Source organism: Microcaecilia unicolor, chromosome 5, assembly GCF_901765095.1.
Source record: "Microcaecilia unicolor chromosome 5, aMicUni1.1, whole genome shotgun sequence".
NCBI lineage: Eukaryota > Metazoa > Chordata > Amphibia > Gymnophiona > Siphonopidae > Microcaecilia > Microcaecilia unicolor.
The window spans coordinates 24136564-24148948 of NC_044035.1; the positions used below are offsets into that span (position 1 = coordinate 24136564).

Genomic DNA, 12385 nt, shown 5'->3' on the forward strand with positions numbered 1-12385 from the left:
AGATTTGAGCTCGCAACTTAAGTCTCGTTATACAGAATCCGGGGGATGATACACAGCACTCTATATATTTTGGTTGCAAGTCATTTAACATTAAAATTCATTAGACTATTTCTTTTCAAAGCCAGAGACTCTTGAATTTCTCTCAGATTCACTCTGGCTAGTGGTATCCTTAAAAAAAAAAAAAAGGCCAGCTACCACCTAGAAAAAGAAGTAGCTGTCGGAAAAAAAAAAACCTCGCTGAACACACAGTTTAAAAATCTCTTTATTAAAAACTCTCATTTTATGAAACACAATTCGAAATACTTTTCACCAACTTAAACAGTTTGGCACTACCAGTGACATTCGTAGATCCCCCCCGCAACAAGTTCAAACAAAGATTTGATTTTTTTTTTTTACAAGTGAAATCTCAAGTGCACGTGATTTTTATAAGCTCAATAAATAACACACCTGGTCCAGTTCAAGTATAATTCCACAAGACGCAGTCTTAAAAGTCTGCATCAGGCATAACAAATCCCTGAATGTGATCAGCCCGACAGTAAACCATCAGAGGCAACGGTGAATCCAGCAAGGCTCGTGGGTGAAAAATTCCTGATATTAGACACATCCATTAAAAGGCAAATTGAAATAACCAAGCAATTCATTTGGAGCTTTGGAGGGAATTCCATACATGGTGCCAAAACGTAGGGCCCCTTTTACCAAGCTGCGGCAAAAAGGGGGCCTGCGCTGGCGCGTGTTTTTGATGCGCACCGAGGCACCCTTTTACCGCAATGGGTAAAAGGTAGGTCTTTCTTTTTATAAACAAATGGCCGTGCAGCAAGTAAAGCACTTGCTGCACGTTCATTTCGGAGGGGGGGGGGGGGGGGGAAGCCCTTACCGCCACCCATTGAGCGCACGGTGCTGCCCAATGACCACCAGATACACACCGGGACTATGACGGCACGCTGGGGGTGAGTACTGCCGGGCTGCTGCGGTAGCCCGGCGGTACTTCCTTTTTAGCGAGTGGTAAGCCCGCATTGGGCTTACCGCCACTTTGTAAAAGGGGCCCTTAGGTAGTGAAAAAAAAGTGAGCACAAAGCGTGAGTGCGTGTGCCTTATACAGACTAGCGCGGATTCCATGTTCAACTTTTGGGCACCAGACGTACACCTGCTGAAACTTGGTGCAAATGCCAGCACCCAAGTTAGATGTGGTTAGGCAGTATTCTGTCATTTTCAAAATGCTCCCCTGACATGCCCATGGCCACGCCCCTCTTTGAGATACACTGTGGGAGGTAGGTGCTGTGCCTTGGCACATCCAGATGCATGTGCACCAGTGGCGTAGCTACATGGGGCCAGGGGGGCCTGGGCCCCCATAGATTTGGCCCTGGACCCCCCTGCCGACGAGCCTCTCGACCCCCCCTCCCGCCGTTTCCTGCCTTTGCTGGCGGGGGACCCCAACCCCCGCCAGCCGAGGTCCTCTTCTTCCCGCAAAAGGCTTCCTTCTGTTTCTGACACCCTGCACGTACAGGACGTCAGAAACAGAAGGAAGGGTTGGCGGCGGGAGGGGGGGGGTCGAGAGGGTCGTCAGCAGGAGGGGCAAAGTTGGTGGTGGTGGTGGCGGCAGGGTCAGTGGTTGTCGGCAATGGCGGGGGGGGGGGGCGGCGGCGCCAGGGGGGGCTAAAATGTGCCCCTCACCTCGGGCTCTGGACCCCTCTCCCACCGAAGTCTGGCTACGCCCCTGATGTGTACATTTTAATGAGTGCCAATTAACATCAATAGCTGGTTGTTAGCACCCAATTATTGATGATTCAGAGCTCATTATCCTAGTTGCGTGTGCATCTCGGAAGCATGCCCAAAGCTCAGCTTGCAACTTTGGGGGCCATATATAGAATCTGGGGGTAAATGTATATCCTCATGATATGGTTGTACATTTTTCTTCTACTTGGAAAATAAGGCATATTGAGGTCAATATTCAAACAGCAGTTGTGCATTTTGCGCCACACGAAACGTATAACTGCTTTTTAAAGAAAAAATATTTGGTGACCTTATCCCTGGTATTCTATATATGGTGCCTTAATTTCCGTGCAGAAATTGAAGCGTATTCTGTAACAATGTTTAACTAGCTAATCAGCACTGTTAACTGGATGTTAACAAGCAATTATGAGCAGTAATTGGCATTAAGATTTACGCCCACAACTCGCTAAGTGTATTCTGTAACATGGTGTGCTTAAATTCTAAGTCGCATAGTTGAAAAGGGGGCATGGCCATGGGTGAGCTGTGGGCGTTTCTAAAATCTATGGGCGTTGTTATAGAATACACCCACTCTGCATCCAATTTAGGCATCGGGATTTACGCCAAGTAAAACATGGAGTAAATGTCCCCTGACTAAATTTGGTCATGTGGAGAGACGCTCAGTGTATTCTATATACCGTGCAGAAATTTAAACCTATTCTATACAATTTAGGCATAATTTAGAGATTACGGCTAGGTGTATTTTTTTTCCACGCCAATTTTTTCAGGCGCCATATATAGAATCTAGCCCTATATGTGTAGTATTATACGTTTAAATCCACTATATATACATATATATACATATAATCTTCCTGTACATAAAGCAAAAGGGTTGGGGTGAGTGTTCTGGGGTGGTGCCACAAATTATTATAAATTAGTAAAACATGCCCGTTTCTTGCGCAAATGAAACGGGCACTAGCACGGTTTCCTTCCGAACCTCCCCCCCTTCCTACTCACCCCTTCGGCATTCTGAAGGCACTGACCGCCATTGTTGCGGACCTCAGCATGCCACCTTCAATCTGCTGTTTCGTTGGTTGTGAAGCCACTGACGCCATTGCTCCGCCCTCGACGTCATAACGTTTGACGCGAGGACGGGGCCCCAACACATTGTTTTTGGTGGCTTCACCACCACGAAGGCTTCGAACCGGAAGGAAGTGCCCGGAGGACCTGACAGTGACATCAGTGTCCTCAGAACATTGAGGGTGAGTTTTATTATATAGGATGATGCATATAGGGCACAGAAATTCAGCCCCTATACATTTAGATTATGCGTTTGACTCAGATGTGAGAAAACTAGGTATAAGCTAGGCCATCCAAGCTAAGGGCCCTGTTTACTAAGCAGCGTTATAGGCGCTTTAACGTTTTTAACGTGTGTTAACCATGTACGTGCCTACAATATCCCTATAGGCGCCTACATGGTTAGCACGCGTGCCAAGTGTAGGCGCTGTGAAGAGTATGGGGGCATGGAGTGGGGAACAGCTAAGGTTGGAGGGAGAAGGTCTCCTTTAGGGTGTCCTAAGCCCACACGGGAGGGCAGAGCCCGCAGATTCCGGTTCCCAAGGATCAAACAGGTTAGAGAAAGCAGCTGGTCACCTTCCTCAGAGACAACAGTGAGATCCAAGGACTACAATTCCCAGCAGCCCTTGAGGGTTCTACAGGGCACTACCAGTCCCAGAATGCTAAGGGGAGGGAGGAGGATCTGAGAAAGATTAATCAGGGGGATGAGGGGCAACTGGAGGAGAGGACTGCAGAAGAGCCCATGGATTGGCAACCGGTGGAGAGTGGGGGTGGAGAGAGAGAAGAGAGCATGGAAGAGGAGCTTAAGGACATTTCTGCTTTGGTTAAAGGACCCAAAGCCATAGGCGGTCGGTGGCCCAACTGTTTGGGGAGGCTAAAGGAGGCGGGGTTGGGGTGGAGCTTAAATTCATAATTGTCTGATAACACACAGAAAAAATAAATAAAAATAAGTCACAATTACCACCTTTTATTAAATTTAGATATTAGCCTTCCCTCGCATGGTTCTGCCCTCGCGGAATCAGGAAATATGTCAGAAGAGGGCGGAGCCATGCGAGGGAAGGCTGGAGCCTGCTGCTGCTTGCAATGCTGGCGCCGCCCGCTCGAGGAAAAATACAATATTTAAAGGTAGGGCGAGGGCAGGAAGGAAACGAGGGCTATCGGGCAACTGAGGGCAGACGGGAGATGATTGGCTCGTGACCTGGCTAGGGGGTGGGGGCAGCGGTTGGGCTGGGGAGGCTTAGCCTCCCCAAGCCTCTTATACCGGGCGCCTAGGCCCAAAGCGGAGGAACCTGGGAGAAGGGGGGCTAAAAGAGCACGGCTACTCCGTTTCCCCTTTGTGGGGCGAAGGGGAGGGAAGAGAAAGGCAGACTGGGAGAAGGGACTGCCTCAGTCTAGAAGTTTGGACTCTAGTGCGGACTCGTGGAAACACTGAGAGACTCGCCCCTCTGCGGAACTATTGTCACAGGCAGGGGGCAAAAACTAGGAGACAGCAGCTGGGGAGGGCCCCAGGGAGAGATCGATGCCTGGACAGCAGGACCAGGTGGCTGCCTAGGTTGGAGCTGGGTTTTTGAGGGGGGCTAAAGCTAAGGGAGGAAAGGAGGCTTATTTAACCCCTGGGTCTTGCCTGGAGAGAAGACGGCAGGGCACAGGGGATTTGGGGGGGAGAATTACAGAGCATTGTGGAATACAACCCTCCCCGTACCCTGTGGATTACAGCGACCTAAAAACACTAACGCACCTTAGTAAACAGGGCCCTAAATGTATAACTTAGCGCCAATATTTCAGATCTTCTATATATATATCTTATATTTAGAAGGCCCGATATTCAGATATTGTACATATGTGTATACAAACTTATAATTTATTCTTACATATTCAGTAGCATTAGCTATACATATACTGCCAATGGATGTAGGAATAATTTGAAATGTCTAGATTAGATGTTTCCAATTATATATGATTTATGTTTAATGTACTGGTTTACATTGATTATATCCCTGCTTGGCAGTACAATGAAAAGGTGGGATATAGTTGCAAATCAAATTAAGCTAAAATTAGATTAAGGCTACGGACAAATTAAAATCTTATATTCAGCTAGGATGGCTATTTAACTAAATAATTTTTATCTATCTGGTTTCTCTACAATCACTTCATGGTTCAGCCGCGATGAAGTGCAAAGGATGTGACCCAAGGACCATGCAAACCATATTAAAAACACAATCAATTTATTTGATGGATTTTAAATATAGAAATCAGGTTGACCAGGTACATACAAAATGTCACATTATAGCACATTTAAGAGCATCTCTGATTTATTCTGAGAAGTACCATATGAAATGCCTATCCTGGCTAGACTGATCAGAGCCAGCGGCATGGGGGCGGCCTTTTATTTTTGATCCGATTGAATCCGTGCACACCGAACTCGAGAATACAGAACGAACCCCTTCATCAATAAATATATTAAGAAACCTTTCTCTAGCTAACTTTCAGTTGATGGGAGCAGAAATCAAATTCCACCTTGGGAGATGTAATAAGAATCCGTACATTCTCTGACAAATGTGCTTGTGGCTGTGGCGTAGCCAGCAGAATTAACGGGTGTGCTGGAACGGAGGTGGACGTTCACAGGATAGATGGCAGCCAAATCACAATAAGAAAAAGACATGAAAACAGTCATTGAGACTTCAAACGCAATTTTCCCGGAAAGGTCACAGATGCTGATCTGCTCATCCCGCTAGCGTAAGACTGTCAGTGTAGACCGAGGACATCCATTGATCCGGCCATCTCTGAACTGTACTGGATGCCTTGGCATGGTCTTCCAGCATCACTTGCATTGGTGCGATAGCTTGTTTTCTGAATCCCCAACCCTGTACGATCAAGTGATGTGATTGCTAAATCTCGTTTCTCTTACTAACTTTCACTTCTAGGTGATAAAAAGCTAATCTGACCCCCACGCAACACCATGTTAAAATTTAAAATCCCTGAGAATTCTGATTCTTTACAAGAGGGCGTGAACTCCTTCAAAAACTCTGATGCAACGAATGTGAGGCAAGATTACACTAATTACAGGCTCCAACTGGAGTTGCTTCATTTTCTTAAGGTGCTCCGCATGCAGCAGGGAAGACAGGTGTCATCTCTCTGTGCTGCTCCCTGCTCAGCTAAGAGTCGCTATAACGCGCAAGGAGAGGCAGTACTTCGCCAGTGCGTGTGAGGGTGTGTGGCGAAATGGGTGCCTTTCTGGTGTGTGGTTGATGCTGACAGCATTTTCGGACCATTCCCACCTCCAGGTTCGCAACTGTGTACTGGGCAGCAATCGCGTTGCATATAGGCCAACCCGGAAACGCATGTCCTTCCTAGTTCTCACTTTGTCACCACAGAATCTATTTCTTCTCAAATTGTGGAACAATCCCAGCGTCTTCCATGGCCAAGCTGTTGGTTCTCTCATTCCTCTTCAGGCTTTCCTCTGCCAGCTGAGATAAGTATTTCTGTGACAATGAAAGAAAAGAAACCAGTATATTACAATGAGAAAACAAAGGATCAAGATTCATAAACTAGTAACTACGTAGTCTTAAATACTTAAACATAGCGACATGACACTAAGGCCTAGATGCTTGCTTCCCTGCCTCCCAACCACAATTTCCTCGACTGTCTCCAATACCCCTGCCCCTGCTGCTACTGCTTAACTGTAGAGCAATGCGCTCTAAGGCAGCGCTAATTTCTGACTTGCTCTCTCCTATCCCCCTGACTCTTCCCTGTTTCTTACAGAAACATGGCTTCATGATGGGGAAGAAGCTGTTCTTTCACAGTGTCTTCTCTCTACCCATTCGGCTTATGCCGCGGCCAGACCTTCTGATATATCTTTTTTCAATTCTGGTCGCCGCATCTCGAAAAAGATATAGTAGAATTAGAAAAGGAACAGAGATGGGCGACAAAAATGATAAAGGGGATGGGGCGACTTCCCTATGAGGAAAGGCTAAAGCGGCTAGGGCTCTTCAGCTTGGAGAAAAGGCGGCTGAGGAGAGATATGATAGAGGTCTATAAAATAATGAGTGGAGTTGGACGGGTAGATGTGAAGCGTCTGTTTTCACTTTCCAAAAATACTAGGACTAGGAGATATGCGATGAAGCTACAATGTACTAAATTTGAAACGAATCGGAGAAATGTTTTCTTCACTCAACGTGTAATTAAACTCTGGAATTCGTTGCCAGAGAATGTGGTAAAGGCGGTTAGCTTAGCGGAGTTTTAAAAAGGTTTGGCCGGCTTCCTAAAGGAAAAGTCCATAGACCATTATTAAATGGACTTGGGGAAAAGCCACTATTTCTGGGATAAGCAGTATAAAATGTTTTGTACTTTTTTGGGATCTTGCCAGGTATTTGTGACCTGGATTGGCCACTGTTGGAAACAGGATGCTGGGCTTGATGGACCTTTGGTCTTTCCCATTATGGCAATACTTATGTACTTATGTAAGGGTGGAGGGGTGGCCTTCCTTGCCCCCTCCTCCCTTCCACTTTCTGACATTACTCCTATCTTTCCCCCTTTTCCTGATTCCCTTTTGCTTCAAGTAGCCTTTCCCCCCTTCACTTCCTTTTGATTTATGTTCCTCTTACTAGGATCATTTTATTCATTATCTATCTGACGGTTATCTTCAATTTCCTAACCTTATAGCATTAGGAGACTTCAATGTGCACTATTCCTGTCCTTCCAGACCTTATGACTGATTCTTCCTTTACTGGCTAACTGACTAGGCTTATAGCAACCTGTCCCTTTTGCTACGTATGGCTTAGGCCTATGTGGAAACATGCGATGAAATGTGTCATCCGAACAAATCGTGAACGGCGATGACCCAGAAGATTAACTTGCGTGATTAGCAGAGTTCTGCCCAAGGTAGTAAATGTGACCAATCGTCATGCTGAGAGGATACATAGCTTTGTAAGAAGGTCTCCAGGATTTGGTTGTCCTTTTCGGTTTGGACGTCAAGTTAAAATTTTATCTGCAGAGTTCCACAAAGCTGTTGCCAGAATCTGGATGATGTACTCCGCTGTCGGACACGATGGGTTCTGGTAGATCGTGTAAGCGAAAACCCCCTTTAAAAAGAGATGAGCCAATGCAGGAGCAGAAGGAAGCCCGGATAAGGGAACAAAGTGAGCTATCTTAGAGAGCCGATCCATGATAACCTACATATATGATGGAGAAACCATCAGATTCGGGAAGGTCTGTAATGAACTCCATGGCTATACGACTCCATGGTGCTGCTGGTGTCAGAAGTGGCTGGAGGAGCCCCAAGGGTGCAAGCGGGATGGTTTGTGACAGGCACAGATGGGACAGGTCGTCATGTAGTCTTGTACATCATTTTTCAGTGACTCTGGGCAAGTCACTTAACCCTCCATTGCCCCATGTAAGCCGCATTGAGCCTGCCATGAGTGGGAAAGCGCAGGGTACAAATGTAACAAAAATAAAACAGATACTATTGGAGATTCTACATGGAATGTTGCTACTATTGGAGATTCTACATGGAATCTATTCCACTAGCAACATTCCATGTAGAAGGCTGCACAGGCTTCTGTTTCTGTGAGTCTGACGTCCTGCACATACGTGCAGGACGTCAGACTCACAGAAACAGAAGCCTGCGCAGCCACATTGGTGATCTGCAAGGGCCGACTTCTACATGGAATGTTGCTAGTGGAATAGCAACATTCCATGTAGAATCTCAAATAGTAGCAACAGTGGAGGAGTGGCCTAGTGGTTAGGGTGGTGGACTTTGGTCCTGAGGAACTGAGTTCGATTCCCACTTCAGGCTCAGGCAGCTCCTTGTGACTCTGGGCAAGTCACTTAACCCTCCATTGCCCCATGTAAGCCGCATTGAGCCTGCCATGAGTGGGAAAGCACGGGGTACAAATGTAACAAAAAAAAAAAACTGTGGCCATGAGTTCCAGTGTTCCCCAAACTCCGGGATGATCTGTGATCTTGGCCGAGTAGAAGAAGGTACAGCAATTCGCACAAATTGCAGAGAGAAATGTCCAGCAAAGAACACTTCAGAAGACTGAAAATTATACTGAAAGGTGCTTTAGCAGCACTGAATAAGATACAAACCATCAATAAAATTTCAACTCGTGGTTCACTGGCGAAGCCTGGCCCCCCCAATTTGGATTCAGGCCCTCCCAAGGTCTGCTGGTTTGGCTGGTGGAGGTCCCCAAGCTCCGCCAGCAGAAGCCTTTCTCCAGCAATGTTTCCCTGCGCTGCATGCCCTACTTCCCCCCCTCCCAACATGTATGCTCAGTTTTCCTTCCCCGGCAAAAAGAAAAACAAGCTGGAGCTTCCCCTCCCTGCTGCTGAGACCAGTGGCGTAGCTACGTGGGGCCTGAGGGGGCCCGGGCCCCCGTAGATTTGGCCCTGGCCCCCTGCCCCACGATACCCTTCAACCCCCCTCCCGCCACCAACTCTCCCCCGCCGTCGTCGCCCGCCCCGTCGCCGCAAATACCACCTTTCTTGAAGAGAGAGTTCCTTCCGCGCTCGAGTAGCGCCTTTCTTCAACGAAGTTCCAGCGATCAGCTGTTTCGACGCCGGCAGCGTCACCAGCGTCGAAACAGCTGATCGCCGGAACTTCGTTGAAAAAAGGCGCTACTCGAGCGCGGAAGGAACTCTCTCTTCAAGAAAGGTGGTATTTGCGGCGACGGGGCGGGCGGGCGGCGACGGCGGGGGAGAGTTGGTGGCGGGAGGGGGTTTGAAGGGGATCGTGGGCAGGCCGGCAGGGGGGCGGTCCGATGTGGTGGTGGTGGCAGCGGCGGCTCGGGGGGGGGCGGCTAAACAGTGCCCCCCCACCTCGGGCTCTGGCCCCCCCTCCTGGCGAGGTCTGGCTACGCCCCTGGCTGAGACAATACATTCTGCACGTCGCTGACAGCTGTGCCAGTCCTACCCCCTATGATGCAACTTCCTGTTTGGGCAGGAACTGGCAGAGCTGCCAGCGATGTGCAGAGTTATTAAGATGTAATATGAAAAGGCAACATATCAAGGAGAGCCTGGAAGTTACTACTACTACTACTTATCATTTCTATAGTGCTACTAGACGTACGCAGCGCTGTACACTTGAACATGAAGAGACAGTCCCTGCTCCACAGAGCTTACAATCTAATTAGGACAGACAAACAGGACAAATAAGAGATAAGGGAATTACTAAGGTGGGGATGATAAAATAAGGGTACTGAACAAGTGAGTAAGGGTTAGGAGTTAAAAGCAGCATCAAAAAGGTGGGCTTTTAGCCTAGATTTGAAGACGGCCAGAGATGGAGCTTGACGTACCGGCTCAGGAAGTCTATTCCAGGCATATGGAATATGTTCTTTCTAACAAGGCCATTGTTACCCAATACAAGTGGGCCATTTTCTGTGTCTTTCCACCACATTTTCATAGGCTTTGATTGCATTTGTTGATATCTAAGGATCTTTTTTTTCTGAATGCACGGTGCAGAGTACTTACTTGGTACCCACACTTCTATTAACAATGCTGTTTTTCTGCTTTTTCCCTTTACCATAATCTGCAATTTTCTTATCGGTGGGAATACAAATGTTCCAGGTGATTGCAGCTCCTTCATTCTCCACAGTACTGTCAGTTGTGAATCCAGTGCTTTTTTGGTACAGCACCGTTATAGTGTCCATGTAGTTTCCAGTGGATGGCACATACTGTGTTATTGTGCTTTTCTGTATACAGATCTTTGATATCAACATGTCGTACTCAATGTCGAAATGTGAAATTGTTTCCAGTTCAGTGCCACAAAATCTGTATTTGTTTATTTTACCATTTTTTTTCCTATGCTGGCTGTGGGCCACCTTGTCCATAATCCACTGTCCTGTGCTGCAATTATCAATTTCTCATAAGTACATATAAGCATTGCCATGCTGGGACAGACCAAGGGTCTATCGAGCCCAGCACCCTGTCACCGACAGCGGCCGAAAGAACAAGCAATTTGTCCCGCCCATCCTAGAAACAATGTATTATTCCCTCGTCCATTCAATAACATTCTATGGCTTTTTCCTCCAGGAAGCCGTCTAACCCTTTTTTGAAGTCCGCTAAGTTAACAAGCCTTAACCACCTTTTCCGGCAGCGAATTCCAGAGTTTAACTATGCGTTGAGTGAAGAAAAATTTCCTCCGATTCGTTTTAAATTTACCACACTGCAGCTTCATCGCATGCCCCGCTGTCCTAGTATTTTGGGAAAGCGTAAACAGACATTTACGTTTCTCTCTTTTTAGCCACTTGCTGTGTGAGGTTTTTGATTTACTTGTGGTCTCTGAAGTTGCTCCCTGTATTTCCCAGTTATTTGTGTTTTAGCCACTTGTATTTTCATGTTTGCTGGTCTGATTCTTTAAAGTTTTTAAAGCTTTCCCCCCCCCCCCCCCCTCCATGTTCCAGTGGATTCTAACTCATTCTTTCTGTTTGTCAGAATGCTTGTCCAAGTTAAGAACAGAAACTGACTGATAATTTACCTGTATACTTCAGCACTTTTTCAGTATTAGAGTCTGCTGATACTGTTAAGAATGTACGGAAGCCTTTGATAGGCTCTTGGGGTGTAAAATCTCAGGATACACCAGTTCTTATGGATTACCTGCTGAGTGTGGAAGAGTTTTATTAACATACTAGTAAAAAAGCCCCGTTTCTGATGCAAATGAAACGGGGGATAGCAAGGTTTTCTTCTCTGTGCATGTGGGAGTTTATGTGTCCCTGCCCTCTCTCCCTTCCCCTGTGCTGTCTGTCCCCTCTGCTCTCTGTCCCCTCCCCCCTCGGAGTCGAGTCCTTCAGTGTTAAGTTTCGTGCTGTGCTGTTTTTGTGTTACAGAGATAGTGAGGGCTTCTGCCCTCTCTCCCCTCCCCCCTCTGAGTCCTTCACTGTTACAGAGAGAGCGATTTGATTTCGTGCTTTGCTGTGTTTTCCTTCACTGTTTGTGTTACAGAGAGAGCGAGGGCGGGGCAGACACTCATGGGGAAACTGGATATCTCTCCCCCTTCACCCTTCCGGCTGGAGGCTTCATTTAGAACGTTGGTGGTGCCTTTTATATATAGAGACTAGTAAAAAAGGCCCGTTTCAGTATGAAATGAAACGGATGCTAGCAAGGTTATCCCTCTCTCCCTCCCTCGCTCTCTCCCTCCGTCCCCTCCAGGTCCCACGGCCCCCTTTCTTCCCTTCCTATTTCCAGGCCCTCCCTCCCTCTCTCTCTCCCTCTGTCCCTCCCCCGAGTTCCAGTCCCCCCTCCTCTCTGTCTCACAGACACGTCCTTGCAATGCCTCCACCCGCGGCCCTCTCCTCCCCGACACTGGCCCCGCCCATCCTCCTACGTGCACACCACCCCCCCTCCAAAATCACCAACCCCCCTCTGCTACCCTCCCCTCCCCCCCTCTTACCGGGGTCCCAACAGCAGCAGTGAAGAGCCTCGCAAGTCTGCTGCCGTCCCTTCTCTTCGCTCTCAGCTCTGACTCTGGTCCCGCCCTCATTTCCTGTTTCCGCAAGGGCGGGACCAGAGTCAGACCTGAGAGTGAAGAGAAGGGAAGGCAGCAGACTTGCGAGGCTCTTCACTGCTGCTGCCGGGACCCCGGTAAGAGGGGGGGAGGGGAGGGTAG

At 47.7% G+C, this 12385-nt stretch overlaps 1 protein-coding gene across 1 annotated transcript in view; it reads right to left on the bottom strand.

Annotated features, from left to right (window-relative positions):
• Positions 1-5024: 5024 nt before the first annotated feature.
• Positions 5025-12385, bottom strand: part of RBM20 (RNA binding motif protein 20) — a 194640-nt gene continuing 187279 nt past the window's right edge. Inside the window, exon 14 of the mRNA XM_030202766.1 lies at positions 5025-6266. Within this exon, the coding sequence (XP_030058626.1) occupies positions 6162-6266 (105 nt within the window). The 3' untranslated portion in view covers positions 5025-6161. The remainder of the gene's footprint in view (positions 6267-12385) is intronic.